Source organism: Molossus molossus, unplaced genomic scaffold (genome assembly GCF_014108415.1).
Source record: "Molossus molossus isolate mMolMol1 unplaced genomic scaffold, mMolMol1.p scaffold_m16_p_17, whole genome shotgun sequence".
NCBI classification, from domain to species: domain Eukaryota; kingdom Metazoa; phylum Chordata; class Mammalia; order Chiroptera; family Molossidae; genus Molossus; species Molossus molossus.
Window position 1 is genome coordinate 12558032 of NW_023425352.1, and position 15835 is coordinate 12573866.

The window sequence follows — 15835 nt, forward strand, 5'->3', positions numbered from 1 at the left end:
CCCCAAAGTCGCGATCCACAGGTTGAGAACCTCTGCTCTAGAGTGTGGTCTCCTTTCTTCATGATCTGCCATTAACAGGCATAAGAAGCTATATATGTAACCTCAGTAGTCACACACTTTGAGTGGAGGACAACAAAAACATCTTTCTCAGAATAACTGAGTAAAGATAGGACAAACTGAAAAGGAATGTGCCCACCCATGTCAGGACGGCTTGGGCTTCCATTCGGACACAGTGTCAACTTGAGCACATGGATATAACACCCAAGCCTCAAGCCCATGGACCAGGCACACACACGTGAAATAGTCACCTGTGCCTGGACTCCAGATTCTGGGGTTTTCGAGGAACCATGGATGCTTTGGAAACGGGTTATCTTTATAAAGTACTAGAACATTAAAGATGGCGCTTATTATCACTCATATTATAAGAATGCAAATTTCACAGTATAGCCTAGGGATGCTGCCCAGAGACCACCCACGGAGCCAGTGGTTTGCCCTGTCTTTCAAAGAATCATTTTTATTTCATCCCCTATGATGTCTTCTGGGAGACAAAGAGAAGGGTGCTAATGAGGCCAGACTGCATGGAATGTGGCCTTTTCTCTTTAAGGAAGGATTGCTTGCGTTTGCAGACGGTGTTACTAAAAGGATAAATAAATAAAAATCAACACTTTTAATTGCATCTTGGTGGAGCTCTCTGGATAGGCTTATGAAAACAACTAGTGAATACTTCCACTCATTCTAGCCAAGAGGAGCTATTGATTTTCCTTCCTTCAGTGAAGCTTACCAGAGAATTCCAAAGTTCTCACATCCACCGCCTGGGAGGTCAGACCCGCCCTCACCCACTCACCTTGGGGAAGTCAGCAGGGAGGAGGAGGGCATCCCTCCCAGGGAAGAGATTCCCATGTGCCCCGAGACGGGTAGGCGCTGACATGGGGAGATGGAAAGGGCTATTGGTTTTTGAACCAGGGAGTGAATCGTGGGCTCTCTTAAGGGTGTGTCTACAGATCGCAAATCTTGAGCCCAGATTTCCAGGCCTTTCACCGGGTGTCACATTAGTGCAGTTACCATGGCAAAATGAAAATGTTTTAAGACTCAGCAGCACCACTGAGTAATTCACATTCTTGATATTTGAGAGCTCACGGGGTGTCTGAAACAACAGCTTCTTAAAGGGACATCTCTCAGTGGCTTCACGGGGTCTTCCTCTTCGTGTGGGCTGTCTGAGCCAAAATCAACGGAAAGGGATCCCGGGGTTTGGAACGTGGGCAGACATACTGCATCTTGGAGACTAGTTGAGATGCGTTTAAACATGGGCCCCCAGACGTACACATCGCGTACAGCACCTCAAGTAATGACCCTTGGTGTTTACCATCCAATTAGCATTCTGGAGGTTTCTGGGTTTTGTTTTGTTTTCCATAGTGTTTCTGAATTGAGTTTCTTCTTTGTTCCTTCTTCCCTTTTCTCATGTTCCACGGCAGCCGCCAACCATTCGGCATTCTTCCTCCGATTTCTTTTATCCCAAAAGTCTGATCCGACGCACAGGACGGTCTCCGTCGCTGCAGGTTGGCGCGGTGTGCAGGCGTCTGTCGCTTTCCCTTCCTCTGCATCTTCCCCACTTAACCCCCCGTGCCCTGCAGAGGCTGCTGCAGCTGCTCACCGCACAGAGCACCGCACACCTGACACGCTGCTGCTTCTCTGACCAGCGTGTTCCTGTAGGGCAGTGGCTAACGCGTGGCCTTGATGCAAGCAGGCGCAGTAGAAGCTACTCTTCGGGTCCCGTGTTCACCCGTTTGTTCCCTGAACTAATGACTTGCCAAGCACCCAGGAGGAGTGTGGGCTGGGTGCTGTCGGCGTAGACTAGTAGGGAAAAGAAGACAGGTAGATAAATAATTATGAAATAGCATAGGAACGTATCACGGGAAATGGATCCCATAGATCGAGAAATGTCAGATGAGCCAAAGGGTCTCGGGGGGCACTTCTCGGAGGCTGGACAAGATGGGAACGTGTGGAGATGACAAGACAGGCGGGCTGAGGAGAACAGCGGAAGCCTGGTGCGGGCAAAGTGCGCGGGGAGAGGGTGGCGGGGCTCAAGAGAGGAGCAGTGAGTGGGAAAGGAAACAAATGGGACCCAGCACCCCGTTCTTCGGAGGCTGAGAGGTTTACGTGCACGCTCATTTGCGCTTTCTAAGAATTCCCGCGAGAGAGCTATCCTTATTCCCATTTTACAGAGGGAGAGACTGAGACCTATCACAGTTTAAGTCACTTCCCCGGAATTACCCCACCCATCAGTAAGTGGAAGAGCTGGGATTAGAACCCCTGTCTCTCTGAGCCCATAACGCATGTTCTTTCCACTTTTGCACAAGGGGAGAGAGGGAGAGCTGGGGAGACAGGGAGAGGAGCGCATTAAGTAGTGGCTAAGTCTGATGGTGTTTAAACCACAGAGCAGCACGACCATCGACGTCACAGAAGCAGGGGCGTCGTCAGCAGCTCTCCGGGTGAGCAGGGAGGCAGGCGGTTGTGTTCCCAGCACAGACTTGCCCGTCTTTCAGGGTCTCTGAGAATCCGTTGAAACCTTGGCCTGTTCCGTTACAGAGTGACTTCCCACAGTCCTGTCTTTGCCCAGCTGAAACCCATTCTGTAGCGCTGCTGACAACTCAAGATTGCAACGCAGCGCTGAAGTCTGGGCTTTGACCTGCGGCTTTTTTTCTGTGCCTGCCCGACCTACCCTCAGGTTAGAAGAGTTTTGGTCTAAATGTCTCCTTCTAATGGTTTGAAACATAGTTACATCAGCCCCCTAAGTTTCTCTGTCTGTGAAATGAAGTCGGCCCAAGGCTACGCAGGTCCTAAGCAGCAAGACAACTGCTGCCGATTCCAGGCCTCGGGTGGGTTGCGTTGGCCCGTGATGCTGGATCAAACTCCAGCCCGTATTTGTCATACAGTTGTCACCCTATATTGAAGCGTTAGCTCCAGCCGTGGGGTTTTCACATAAAGTGAAATTATAGTCTCGTGAATCCAGGGGGGACAGCCAAAGATCGTCCCCACTATAAATGAGAGTTGCTCGGAATTGGTACCTCTAACCCGACAAGAAGTTGCTTTTCAAATAGTTTTTGTGGGTTGTTTTCCCCAAGAGTGTACTTTATACCTCAAGTCGTGTTCTATTTTACTAGCCTAAGGCGGTAACCAGATGATGCATGTTCATGACTTGAAGAAAAAGACCACCACTGAGTGTGAAATCCTTTGGTTCGCCCCAGACCCTTCCATTTGAGATGTAGATCATCGTGAGAAGTGGTGGGTCAGAGGAGAGAGGGATCTGTCTTTAATAACTGCTCTCCTCCGATCCTGTTACTCAGAAGGGACATCTGATCCCCGTTATTCAGCCGAAATATCAGTGAAGTCACAAGGAAGTTCCCTCCCAGAAAGCTGTAGACGCTTGGGACCTGGCAGAAGAAACAGGCCATTGGACAAGGTCCCCACCATCCATTGGCCGTTGAAAAACAACTCACCAGATCCTTTAAAAAGCCTGAAAACTCCAAAGCAGTTTTCTAGTTACACAGATATATTTTGATTTTTTAAATGCGGTGTCCTACACGGCAGCTCAGTTCACAATAGTGTCAGACGCCTTTCGTTCTTAGATAAACTGACCGTACTCCTTGGGGGACAGTTAGCTCTCTGTGCCCCAGAAGTCAGCCCTGGTTTTGTTGTAGAGGGAAGTCATTTTATCCCCCTGAAATCGCTCCTTATTTCTTCCTGCTTAATTTACAAGTAAAAGAAAAGTATAAAAACAGAATTACCTAAGAAAATTGTATTTTAGTTTTGCTTACTTGGAAGGGTTGTATGTGAAGAGCAAATTGTGTCTGTAGGTAAAACTCACTACTGAGCATTTGTAATTCTTGTTGTTACTCACTGCAGACAAAGCTCTTCCAGGACCACGTTTGTGATAACTTGCTTGGGGTCACGCGCTTTTATTCTAGAAGTGGGCCTGTCTGCCGTGGCTTTGGAGTCTAGAGCACGTACAAACTGGGCGTGAGAGTTTTGTTTCTTCTGAAACTAACGTTCACCTCTGATGACACATGCACTTACACACCTGTAATACAGGGGTGGGCAAAATAGGGTTACAGTTGTGAGTATGCAAAACAGAGTTTATTCTTGTAGTATTGCGTTATTTTCCATACAAACAACTGTAAGCCTACATTTGCCAACCCCTGTATATAAAATACTATGAGTATATTTTGCATATATATATATTTATTTATTCATTTAATCCTCACCCAAGGATATATTTTACTGATATTTTTAGAGAAAGAGGAAGGGGGGAGGGTAGAGGAGACAGAAACATCGGTCAGTTGCCTCCTGTATGTGACCCCACCGGGGATCAGACTGGCAACCCTTCGGTGCCCAGGATGATGCTCCAACCAACTGAGCCACACCGGCCAGATCCCACATGTATATTTTTAAAGGAGCTAATTAGAGTCTTATGTATGTCCAGAACAAGGAAATGATGTTGTGGACTATTTTACTAAGGTCGCTACGATACAGACTGCTTTATTCCCAGCTTTCACTCTGTTAAATATTTTATTCCTGTTGGTCTTTACAATCCGTCAGGGTGTACAGGTATTAAGATGGAAAGACACTGAGGCCTTGTGGCCGTAGGGGAGGCTGATGGCATTTGTGAAACTCTCCCGAGAAAGGGGCTGTACCCAGGAATGCCTCCTGCTTCCTCGCAAACCAAATTTCTTCTTCAAAGTAGTCGATTTCACCCTTTCTTGACTGAGGACTGAACAGTCACTTGTATGCAGATCTTAAAAGTATTCCTTCGGCACCTGTCACCACCTTGTCTAGTGAACTGTGACAGAAACCCAAGGCCGGTTCTGTCAACCTCAGCAGCACTTGGTATGAGGTGTCAATCACCTGCTAGCAGCACTTGTCCCCTAGGTGAGATCTTTCCGATCTGGTTGCCGCTGCCTGTAGTCTGCCCCCTTCTTAGAGCATGGCTTTGGGTGACTGCAGATTAGATGGACTAGTCATTGCATCCCGCACCTGCTGAGTGGGGGAGGGCTGGGGGCCGCCAAGGGCCTTCTGGCACTGTCCTGTGAAGGGACCAGGCGAAGGGACCAGGCGTGCACGATGGCCCATAATTGAAAGGAAATGGAAAATGTCATTTCTCTGCTCACCAGGCAGAGCTCTGGTAAGTTTTCGTTTTTATTAATGGTCAATATTTGAAGAATAACAAGAGCTGGGGTGGAAACATCTCTTCAGGGTAATTTTCATGCTGTGACGGTGCCCTCTGAGGGGTAGGACCGAGGGACAGTGTCAAAGCACAGGGGACGGGCAGCCGAAAGGCAGTTCGAGGGCTTCGGAGAAAGACCCCCGCAGAAACAGGTGCGTTTCCGGCGTCTGCGGAGTCAGCAGAGACCTTCCTTCTCTTTTCCCTTGAAACGCACTACTCCGTCTTCCGGCGAGACCTCTCTGTGTTGATTTCTGTTTTGGGGGGAAAATGTAAAACTTGACTGAAATCAAAAGTGCGTCCTTAATGGTTTGCTGAAGAAGTAAGTGTAGATCATACGGGCCCTTCTCCCTGAGAGGCCGAGAGATGCCACGTGCAGCTGCACAGGTCTCCTTCCTCCTGCTCAGCCGAAGTGGATGGGCTGGTTTGGCTGATCTTATTGGCAAAATACTCGGAGAGGCCCCAGCCAGCCTGTCACCTTTTCTATATGCCTTCTCCACCCCTCCCTCTGACCCCTCCCCCCTTGTTTCCTGTTTCTTTTCTTTTTGCCAAATGCATTTTTCCAACTGTGCTCTCAAGTTGGTTTTTCTGCAAAGCTGAAGGGAAAGGAGGCAAATGGCATGTGCTTCCAGCAGCTGAGCTTCGGGTCCTTGTTTCCGTTCTCGGCACAGAAGTGGGCGTGCCTTCGGGGGTACATATTCGAAACCCTCTTCGTTTAGAACGTAGGCGAGAGAGTGATTTTGTTCATCGGAACTTTCACGGAGGATTCCAGAAACAAAGACTGTTGGCGCCTTGGGTTATGGAGCACATTTAGTAATGACTGGGTCTCTGTCGTTAGCCTGGATATCCGCATGGGCTGGAATAGGAATCTAGGTTAAAGATTGTGCACAAGGATCGTCTGCGGAAATACGGGTCATTGTAAAATGTTGTCACAGCCCAATGGGGTGACATCGAGTCAGGTTAATGGTACAGAAGGGATTTGAGAGGGAAGGCATGTCAGTCAGTTGTGCTTTTGAGATTGAGATGAGTTTCGGTTTGAGTGGCTTTGAGCCGCTCTGCTGGAAGACAGCTCTGGGCCTTTCGAAGGTGTTTGACAGCGACCCCCAGTGAGGTAGTCGTATATTCATTGGGAGGGAAAATACAGCTAGAAGAATAAAAGGGCTTCTTTCAATAACAATGTTTATTTAAAATGCAACATGTTAAAATTCTATATGTTTTGCCCTGGCCAGTTTGGCTCAGAGGTTAGAGGATTGGCCCATGGACTGGAGAGTCCCAGGTCCGGTTCCCGCTAAGGGCACGTACCTCAGTTGCAGTTTGTCCCTGGCCCTGGTTGGGGTCATGTGGGTGGCAACCACTCGATGTGTCTCTCTCACACACTGATGTTTCTCTCTCTCCCTCCTGCTCTATCTCAAGATAAATGCAAACATGTCCTCGGGTGAGGATAAAAAAAATAAAATAAAATAATAGTTCAGTGTTCAAAGTATTTTTACTGTAAGGGAGAGAGAACTCTGTCTTCTCTGCCGATTGAGCAGATGCACTTTGGGAGCCACGAGGGACTGTGACGGGGCAGGTGCAGCCTGTGAACCGGGTGAGCCTCCTGCACCGGTCAGAGGCGGCACAGCAGGCCCTGCCCTGGCAGCGAAGCCGGGTCTGAGCAGGGCCTTCTCCGTACCGCACAGAAGGGCGCTCAGCACTCACGCTGAGACCGAGCAGGAAGTTGCTGTCTCGGGGGATACAGAATCACTTCATAGTGTCCTCAAGAAGAGGCAGGACATTTGTCAACTCCAGATAGGACTGCCGCTACAGGCACAGTGAGAAATCACTGAACATCCCTGGGTTCTGATGGGAAGGCACCTAGTGCAGCAGCTGCAGAGCAGTCTGAGCAGGTCTAGTCTATGCAGCTCACGTTTGGAAGCACTGTCCTCTCGTGAGAGTACCTGGCCAGGAAACCCAGGCTCCCGTCCGCTGTCAGGGAACCGCCGAGCACGTGCCACGTGCGGGCAAGGAGCTCCACACCTTGGGGGTGCCGTTCATCCATCCCTGCGAGGCGGGGCTGTGCTCCCACTCCTGCATTCTATAAATGGACAAGTTGAAGCCCAAGGAGGTCAAAAGGAAAGAGAGAGAGAAAAAGAAAACCTCATGGGATGATACACAGCCAGCAGAGCCAGGATTTGAACCAAGTTATCTGACTCCGAAGCCAGCCTTTCCACCTGCTGTAGTGTATGATGCAGGGGCTTTGTCCCGTTACTGCACTTCCGGCAGGAACACAGAAGGGCTGGAGTGCGAAAATAGGCAACAGGAACCAGTCCTCCCGTCAGCAGGGTGCCCAGGAAGTGAGTTTCACGGGAAGGGCGGGAAGCCAGGATGGAGCGGCCGGTGGGATCAGTGGCCAGTGCCTGGAGAGCCGTTGCCGGTCCCCGGAGACATCGCGAGCGTCTCCCAAATGCCACTCAGTGGTCCGAAGATCGAGCGGCCGTGTGAGCGTCCCTCTCACAAGGGCCAGAGCGTCGGTGGATTCGGTGAACACCGGCTGGACTTTGAGGACCATCTGACTCTAAAAATCTAAGACCCTTAGTTTGGAATCAGAATCTGGGGCAGGGGTATACCCATTGGAAGTGAAAACCTTTAGAGTCTCAGTGAGATGACAAAACTTCAGATGGGCGGGTAACTCTGAAAACCTTTGACCCAGCAGTACTAGAAGGGGACCAGATGAATGCCTCTGCGAAAGCCGGCAGAGCTCACTGCACCCTGCGACCCAGTGAAGGAGGAAGGAGAGGGAGACCGAGCTGAGGCAGGCTGGCCCCGCCACGGGACGCGTCTGGCCGGGTCTGCATCCCCGGAGGGGAGCGTGCAGGATCCCTCCTGACGGCGCTGCCGTCCCGTGCGCCCGGGCAGTATAGGGGAGAGAACTCAGAACGAGCCCCAGGCACATCGCCGCAGAAAAGGCAGAAAGTGTCCTTGACCCGAATCTGGTAGAGGGTCAGGATGAGTGACGTGGGAGTGACCCCAAAGCTCAGCGTACACTTGGCTATTCACACGATGTCCCAGCGGTTGTGAGTGAAAACAGGCCTTTGTCATAGCAACGCTGGCAACTGAAGACATCTGACCATCCTGCGTCTTCTCCAGCCCCACCCCAGCACAGGGGGCTAGTGCCGAGGTCCTACCCCACCCACAAGGTCAGCCAGTGTGGGGGTCTTCACCCCACCCCAGCACAGGGGGCTAGTGCCGAGGTCCTACCCCACCCACAAGGTCAGCCAGTGTGGGGGTCTTCACCCCACCCCAGCACAGGGGGCTAGTGCCGAGGTCCTACCCCACCCACAAGGTCAGCCAGTGTGGGGGTCTTCACCCCACCCCAGCACAGGGAGCTAGTGCCGAGATCCTACCCCACCCACAAGGTCAGCCAGTGTGGGGGTCTTCACCCCACCCCAGCACAGGGAGCTAGTGCCGAGGTCCTACCCCACCCACAAGGTCAGCCAGTGTGGGGGTCTTCACCCCACCCCAGCACAGGGAGCTAGTGCCGAGGTCCTACCCCACCCACAAGGTCAGCCAGTGTGGGGGTCTTCACCCCACCCCAGCACAGGGAGCTAGTGCCGAGGTCCTACCCCACCCACAAGGTCAGCCAGTGTGGGGGTCTTCACCCCACCCCAGGACAGGGAGCTTGTGCCGAGGTCCTACCCACCCACAAGGTCAGCCAGTGTGGGGGTCTTCACCCCACCCCAGCACAGGGAGCTAGTGCCGAGGTCCTACCCCACCCACAAGGTCAGCCAGTGTGGGGGTCTTCACCCCACCCCAGCACAGGGAGCTAGTGCCGAGGTCCTACCCCACCCACAAGGTCAGCCAGTGTGGGGGTCTTCACCCCACCCCAGCACAGGGAGCTAGTGCCGAGATCCTACCCCACCCACAAGGTCAGCCACTGTGGGGGTCTTCACCCCACCCCAGCACAGGGAGCTAGTGCCGAGATCCTACCCCACCCACAAGGTCAGCCAGTGTGGGGGTCTTCACCCCACCCCAGTGCAGTGAGCTAGTGCCGAGATCCTACCCCACCCACAAGGTCAGCCAGTGTGGGGGTCTTCACCCCACCCCAGCACAGGGAGCTAGTGCCGAGGTCCTACCCCACCCACAAGGTCAGCCACTGTGGGGGTCTTCACCCCACCCCAGCACAGGGAGCTAGTGCCGAGATCCTACCCCACCCAGCAAGGTCAGCCAGTGTGGGGGTCTTCACCCACCCCAGCACAGGGAGCTAGTGCCGAGATCCTACCCCACCCACAAGGTCAGCCAGTGTGGGGGTCTTCACCCCACCCCAGCACAGGGAGCTAGTGCCGAGATCCTACCCCACCCGCAAGGCCAGCCAGTGTGGGGGTCTTCACCCCACCCCAGTGCAGTGAGCTGGTGTGGGGTTCTCACCCACCCAGCAAGGTCAGCCAGTGTGGGGGTCTTCACCCCACCCCAGCACAGGGAGCTAATGTGAGTTCCCCCACCCCAGTGCAGTGAGCTGGTGTGGGGTTCTCACCCACCCAGCAAGGTCAGCCAGTGTGGGGGTCTTCACCCCACCCCAGCACAGGGAGCTAATGTGGAGTTCCCCACCCCAGTGCAGTGAGCTGGTGTGGGGTTCTCACCCACCCAGCAAGGTCAGCCAGTGGGGGGGTCTTCACCCCACCCCAGCGCGGGGAGTTAGTGCAGGGTCCTTACAGAGCAAATGGCAGCACAAGCATTTTCAGTTTGCAGGCATTCTTTTCTGCTACTTCATCTCAATATTTGTCCTCATTCCCACCTCATTTGTCCCTTAGCTGTGCTGATGGGAAATAAATGGTCACAGTTACCTTCGCTCTGGGGGAAATTTTAGTGCAGGGATTAAGAGCTCGGGCTGTCTCTAGGCTTCAGATCCTGACACCCGCCTACCTGTGTGGCTTGGCGCACGTCTGCACAGTAAGGTGGTATAGCAGCCTGCCTCCCGGAGCCATTAGAGGATTCAGTGAGGTCACGCTGGAGGGCTCAGCACCTGCCTGCCACCTAGTAAGTGGGCAATAAACCTGAGCTGCTATTAGTGTTCTTGTGCTGTTCCTTGAGAGGTTTCCCTTTGACATGGGTTGGGCGGGTGGCCGCTCCCGGCCACCTGGAGCTGAGGACTTGCTGTCGTCGGCCAGCCCCTCGGGTGCACACTGGCTCGGCTTTACTGAGGGTGGCGTCTCTTTATAGGGGGGCTGCACTTTGAGTCACTCCTGTGTCTTGAGTAAGAAGTAGATCAAGGAATTGGACTTTTTGGATAGTGTTATTATGTGAATACTTTCTTTTTCAATATACTCGGAATTGAGAATTTTCTCATATTGAGATACACCTGTGGCTGGAAAATTGTAACTCAGAAAGGAAAGTGCTGGAATACAGCAAGCCTTGGGGAGGAGGGGCAGGCGCCATGACCCTGGCATGGGTCCCAACCCTGCCCACCCTGGTCTCAGACACCAGAGACCCTGGCGAGAGGATTCGTTCTTCCTGAGGGTGAGACAGTCACTGCCAGCCTTGGACTGGCCGGGCGGGTTGGCTTTGGCTGACCGCTGACCTTACTTCAGTGACTCTCAGTGTGCTAGGCTCAAATCTTGTCATTAATATGAGTCATGGGTCCACAAAAGGAGTATTTGTTAAGATTAATAAATTCTAGCTTATTCCCTCAACAGTTATGTATGTCTTCTTTGTACTTTGCAAATCATTGGGCATATACCATGAAAAAATCAACCCTAGGAGGGCAGGGCTCAGAACTAAAATTGGTGAAGGAGACAGACATGATGCAAGGAAACCAAGAAACATGACATTATGCATTTTATTCATGAAGGATAACCAGAGTGACACTATGAGAAAAATAACCAGGGGAACCAACTCTGGACTGGAAAATCAGGGAGGGCTTCTTTGAGGAGGTGATATTTAAGCTAAGACTGAAAGGGGGAAAATCAGCTAAGTAGCACTGGGGCCTGGGGCATTTCAGACAGAGGGAGCAGCCAGGGTAAGAGCCGTGAGTAGGGCCTGCACCGTGTCCTGTGAGAGATGGTGGCCAGAGAGTGGCAGGAGAGGAAGGCAGGGACAGAATCCTGAGGCCTGGCACTGTGATTCTGTTCTTAAAAGATCTCTGGCCACTGGGTACCAAGTAGATTTGAAGAGGGCAAGAATGAAGGCAGGCAGCCCCCAGAGGGGGAACCGGAGCAGGGTGGGGGACGGCAGAGGTGTGGACGTGGCAGTGCAGATGGAGGGTGTGCCTGCAGGCAGAGCAGAGCTTGTCAGGACCAGGAGGAGGGGCAAAGAGAAAAGCCCCGCCTGCATTTTCATGGCTGGCTGTGCACCTCGTCCTCACGTACCTTTCTCTCTAGGTCGTGTTTTCCCTTATTCAGAAAAGTCACAAACCTTTTGTTTTTTTAACCAGCTTAGTTTTTAGCAAAGCTGAGGGACTCAGGCCGGTCTTGAATCTGAAGCCACGGCCTGAGATCTCACAAGTCACTGTCTGTGTTACAGCCGACCAGGACATCCTCTGAAAGCATTTATTCCAGACCAGGCTCCAGCATCCCTGGGTCCCCCGGTCACACGATCTATGTAAGTATCCACTTCTGCAAGAGACACTCCGGGGCAGGGAGGTAGCAGGCTGTAAAAGTGGAGTGGATGACGCAGAACAGACTCATTCAGAAGGACATCTCTTTCTGTTCTGAGGTGCAGTTTTCATTTTTTGTCAAGCAGCTGTCAATCACATTCTGCTTCAGGTGCGCAGAGTCACCTATGCATGTGACCATCGGTGGAGCAATCAGGTAGATGACCTAGCCATACACTGCAGGACTTAAAACACGGTGGCACCTACACTTTATAAGTATACGCTTTCTAATGCTGATTATTCTTAAATTCTGCCGCAAAGGTATTTAAATAGTTAGTGTATTAAATATGCAGTTCTTGTTTTTAGCCATCTGGGATGATTTTTTGACCATCTGTTTGAGTTTTCCTTCTATGTAGTAAATCTACGGAATCATCCTGAAGGTGTACAGGATTCTGTACTTGGTGAATTCTACATAGACTTTTTCCTACGCTTTAGTGACTTTTTTTTTTAATTGATTTTTTTTTTTTTTTGAGAGAGAGAGAGAGAGAGAGAGAGAGAGAGAGAGAGAGAAAGAGAAACATCAATGTGAGAGCATAACATTGATTGGCTGCCTTCTGCACGCTCCGCACGGGGGATGGAGCCCACAACCTGGGCATGTGCCCCGACCTGGGAATCAAACCGGCGACCACGCCCAGTTCACAGGACCACGCCCAACCAACTGAGCCACCTGGCCAAGGCCAGTGACTTACTTTTTAAATGTGATTATTAGGTGATATAAATGAGCCACTTTCTAAAGACTTCAACTGTGCCCGACCAGTGTGGCTCAGTGGTTGAGCATCAACCCATGCACCAAGAGGTCACCAGTTCAATTCCTGCCCAGGGCACATGCCCAGGTTTGGGCCTGATTCCCAGTGAGTGGCATGCAGGAAGTGGCCAGTCAGTGTTCTCTCTCACTGATGTTTCTATCTCTCCCTCTCTCTTCCTCTCTCTCTCTCTACTAATATCAATAAAGAAAAAAAATTAATTAAAAAACTAAAGAGTATAACCATGCTCAACAAAGTGTTTTGGTTTCTGTTTATTTTTAAGGTTGTCACTTTTTAAGCAACTTATGAAAAGCACAAACAGTCCCCCGGAGATGAGACTGCAGAATAACTTTTCTTTCTGTTCTTTGCCAGGCAAAAGTGGACAATGAAATCCTCGATTACAAGGATTTAGCAGCCATTCCCAAGGTCAAGGCTATTTATGATATTGAACGTCCAGATCTTATCACCTATGAGCCTTTCTACACTTCGGGCTATGATGACAAACAGGAGAGACAGAGCCTGGGGGAGGTAAGAAGTTCCTGCAAGGTGGGAGTGGTGTGACAGCTTGTCTTTTGTCACATGCGTGGAACTTCCGATGGCAGTCCACATAAGTCAGAGGGTCCTTTTGATTGCACGCCATGCGACGCCTTCCATACCAGCTGCTGTGAGGTGCCCAGAACCTGGCTCTGCCCTCAGGAGGTTACAGAGAGGTAAGAGAGCAGGCCGACCACACAGAGAAAAAAGGTGGAGGATGAATTGGGATTTGTACCAGGTTGTAGGTAGTGGCGCGGGCATACTGTGAGCTGTGCAGCAGGAAAGGGGGGAGGGGAGGTCTTGGGGCAAGCTGAGCTATAGTTGTGAGGATCATGTGAGAGAGTACACCCCCTAAGTTTTGACAGCTGCAGTTTTTAGCCTAGTAAGATAATTAGAATGTGCAAAAATAGAAAAAAAACGGAGAGAACGGTGCCACAGTGTAGGAGTACGAGCCATGCTTCTGGAATCACAGTCCCCGCCTTACCCTGGGTGTCCACGTGCTGGTGGTAGCCTTTGGCCATGTGACAACCACCCCGGCCCTAGTTTCTTCATCTGTAAAACAGGATGACAGACGCTTCCTCATAGGGGGACAGTGAGGATCAAATCAACTGAAGATGAGATATATATAATATCCAGACAACTATTGTCTATTAAAGCGCATTTATATTAACTAATATATTGATAATCAGCAGAGAGCCAGGGTTGCAGTGATGATTCCACAAATGACAGCTGTTACTGTTGGTTGTGTCTGTCCTCTTGGGTTTACTAATGCTCGCCCAACAGACCCCTCCTGCTGCTGGACCAGCACCTCTGAGCCCCAGGGTCTCCCCCCGCCTCTTTAGGGTTGAGAGTTTCCTGTTGTCGCCTCCTAACAAGGTCTCTTGGGCTCTGGTCTGTTTCCCCCGGCCTAAATTATTTTTACCTCTAATTTTCTTTCTCCTTTTATTTTTTAAACTGGAATCATCTACAGACTAATTTGAGTCCACTCTGACACACATTACTCAAATAATGGTCTGAAATCAGCCGTTCAACCACGGTGACCACAGGCTGAAACTCTATGTAACATCACTCAGTGCTTTGAGGTCTCACGAGAAGAAAGGGCATGGAAATGTGGTGATTTGTCTAATGTGTTCACAGTTGTTATGTAATATCCATTTTATAATTATATTTATTAATAAGTATGTTTATTCATAAATACAATATCTTGTTCTTTTTATGTATTTTCCAATCTGGGTTTGAGTCCAGAGAATAGCTCAGCATTGAATGGTCCATTGGGCAGGGACGTGATATCTGTTTTCATGTAGTGCCACCTAGTGGCCGCTTTGCTGTAGTTGCATCGGGGGCAGCTCAAGTGCTGGTCGCTGGCCTGGGTTATTCCCTCCCTGGCTTCGCGCCCTGGAGAGTTTAACAGAGGATCAAGGGCAAAGGGAGGATCCTGAACTAAGTGCACCAAGGCTGATCCTGGAGAAAGTGGATGAGAGTTTTCCGTGTTCAAGTAATACAAGCAAGGTGGAGTGAGGTGCTTTATGGTGGTTGGGGTTTGGGGGGTATGTATGTTTCTGTGTGTTTCCCAGTGGTCCATTTTGGGCAGTAAAACAAAACAACTCAAGAGTTTGGGCTTTGACGTGAACATTTCTGGGCGTGAAGCCAGACTGCTATTTACTCACCATAAGACTTTGGGGAAATTACACATTTTGGTTTTCTTATCTATAAACTGAAGGTAGTCCATGATACCGTAAAGGTTTTCTGTAAGGAGTACATGAAATACCTAAATTAGAACAACACCTGGCACATAATACGTGCTCAACAAAAATGCTGGCTGCTGTCATAATCAGCATGCTTACTGTCGAAACCAGGAAGGATGACCTGTGGGTTTCTCCGAGCAGAGCATCTCAGTGGGGGTGGGGTGTCGTCCCCGCCCATCAGAAATCAGACATATCAGAACCCTTCCCAGCACGTGGCTCTTCGGACGTAGAAAGCTTTACAAGCAGCGATGGTGTTTTCCCTCAGTATTGCCACTTTGGAAACACAGAGGTACGCGTGAAATTCTGTGTGCCTCCGAACGCAGGAGGGGGGATCCAGAAGCCTGCCAGGCAGGGACAGCCCTGCTCCTGCCCCCGGGAGCCCCAGACGCAGCTGTAGCTGCAGACAGACCGTGGTGCTGGGGAAGTCTGGCGTGTGGGAGAGCCCAGCAGCTTCTTGTGCATTTGGAGAAAGGGGCACATTCTGAACCTGGTAGATCCACCCGGCCGTGTTCTTCGGAAGGCTTCGTTTGCACTTTGTTTCTAGTTGACATCGTTTTGCATTTTTTTATTTTATTTTTAAAATTTTTTTTTTTATCCTCACCCGAGGACATTTTTCCATTTTTTGTACAGATAGAGTGGGAGGGAGAGAGAGGAAGAGAGAGAGAGAGAAACATCGACGTGAAAGGGACACACCGAGTGGCTGCCACCCGCACAACCAACCAGGGCCGGGGACAAACTGCAAGCGAGGTACATGCCCTTAGCGGGAACCGAACCCGGGTCTCTCTGGACCGCAGGCTGATGCTCTAACCGCTAAGCCAAACCGGCCAGGGCTCGTTTTGCATTTTAATTGTGGACATTTCATTCGTTCACTCAGGAAGTGTTTGTTGAGCCCCTGATGTAGGCCAGGAGCTGCTCTGGTGGCTGGGAGTGCGTAGTTGTAAACGGATGGAGTCCTGGCCGTCATGGCGCT

At 50.8% G+C, this 15835-nt stretch overlaps 1 protein-coding gene across 15 annotated transcripts in view; it reads left to right on the forward strand.

The window, feature by feature from the left end:
• Positions 1 to 15835, forward strand: part of ABLIM1 (actin binding LIM protein 1) — a 265955-nt gene that overhangs the window by 221145 nt on the left and 28975 nt on the right. For 9 of the 15 annotated variants that reach the window (XM_036265699.1, XM_036265688.1, XM_036265689.1 and 6 more), the window contains exons 9-11: positions 1473 to 1556; positions 11714 to 11791; positions 12959 to 13114. In XM_036265699.1, coding sequence (XP_036121592.1) covers positions 1473 to 1556; positions 11714 to 11791; positions 12959 to 13114 — 318 coding nt within the window. The remainder of the gene's footprint in view (positions 1 to 1472; positions 1557 to 11713; positions 11792 to 12958; positions 13115 to 15835) is intronic. The other 6 variants (XM_036265690.1, XM_036265691.1, XM_036265700.1 and 3 more) reach the window with 1 other exon arrangement.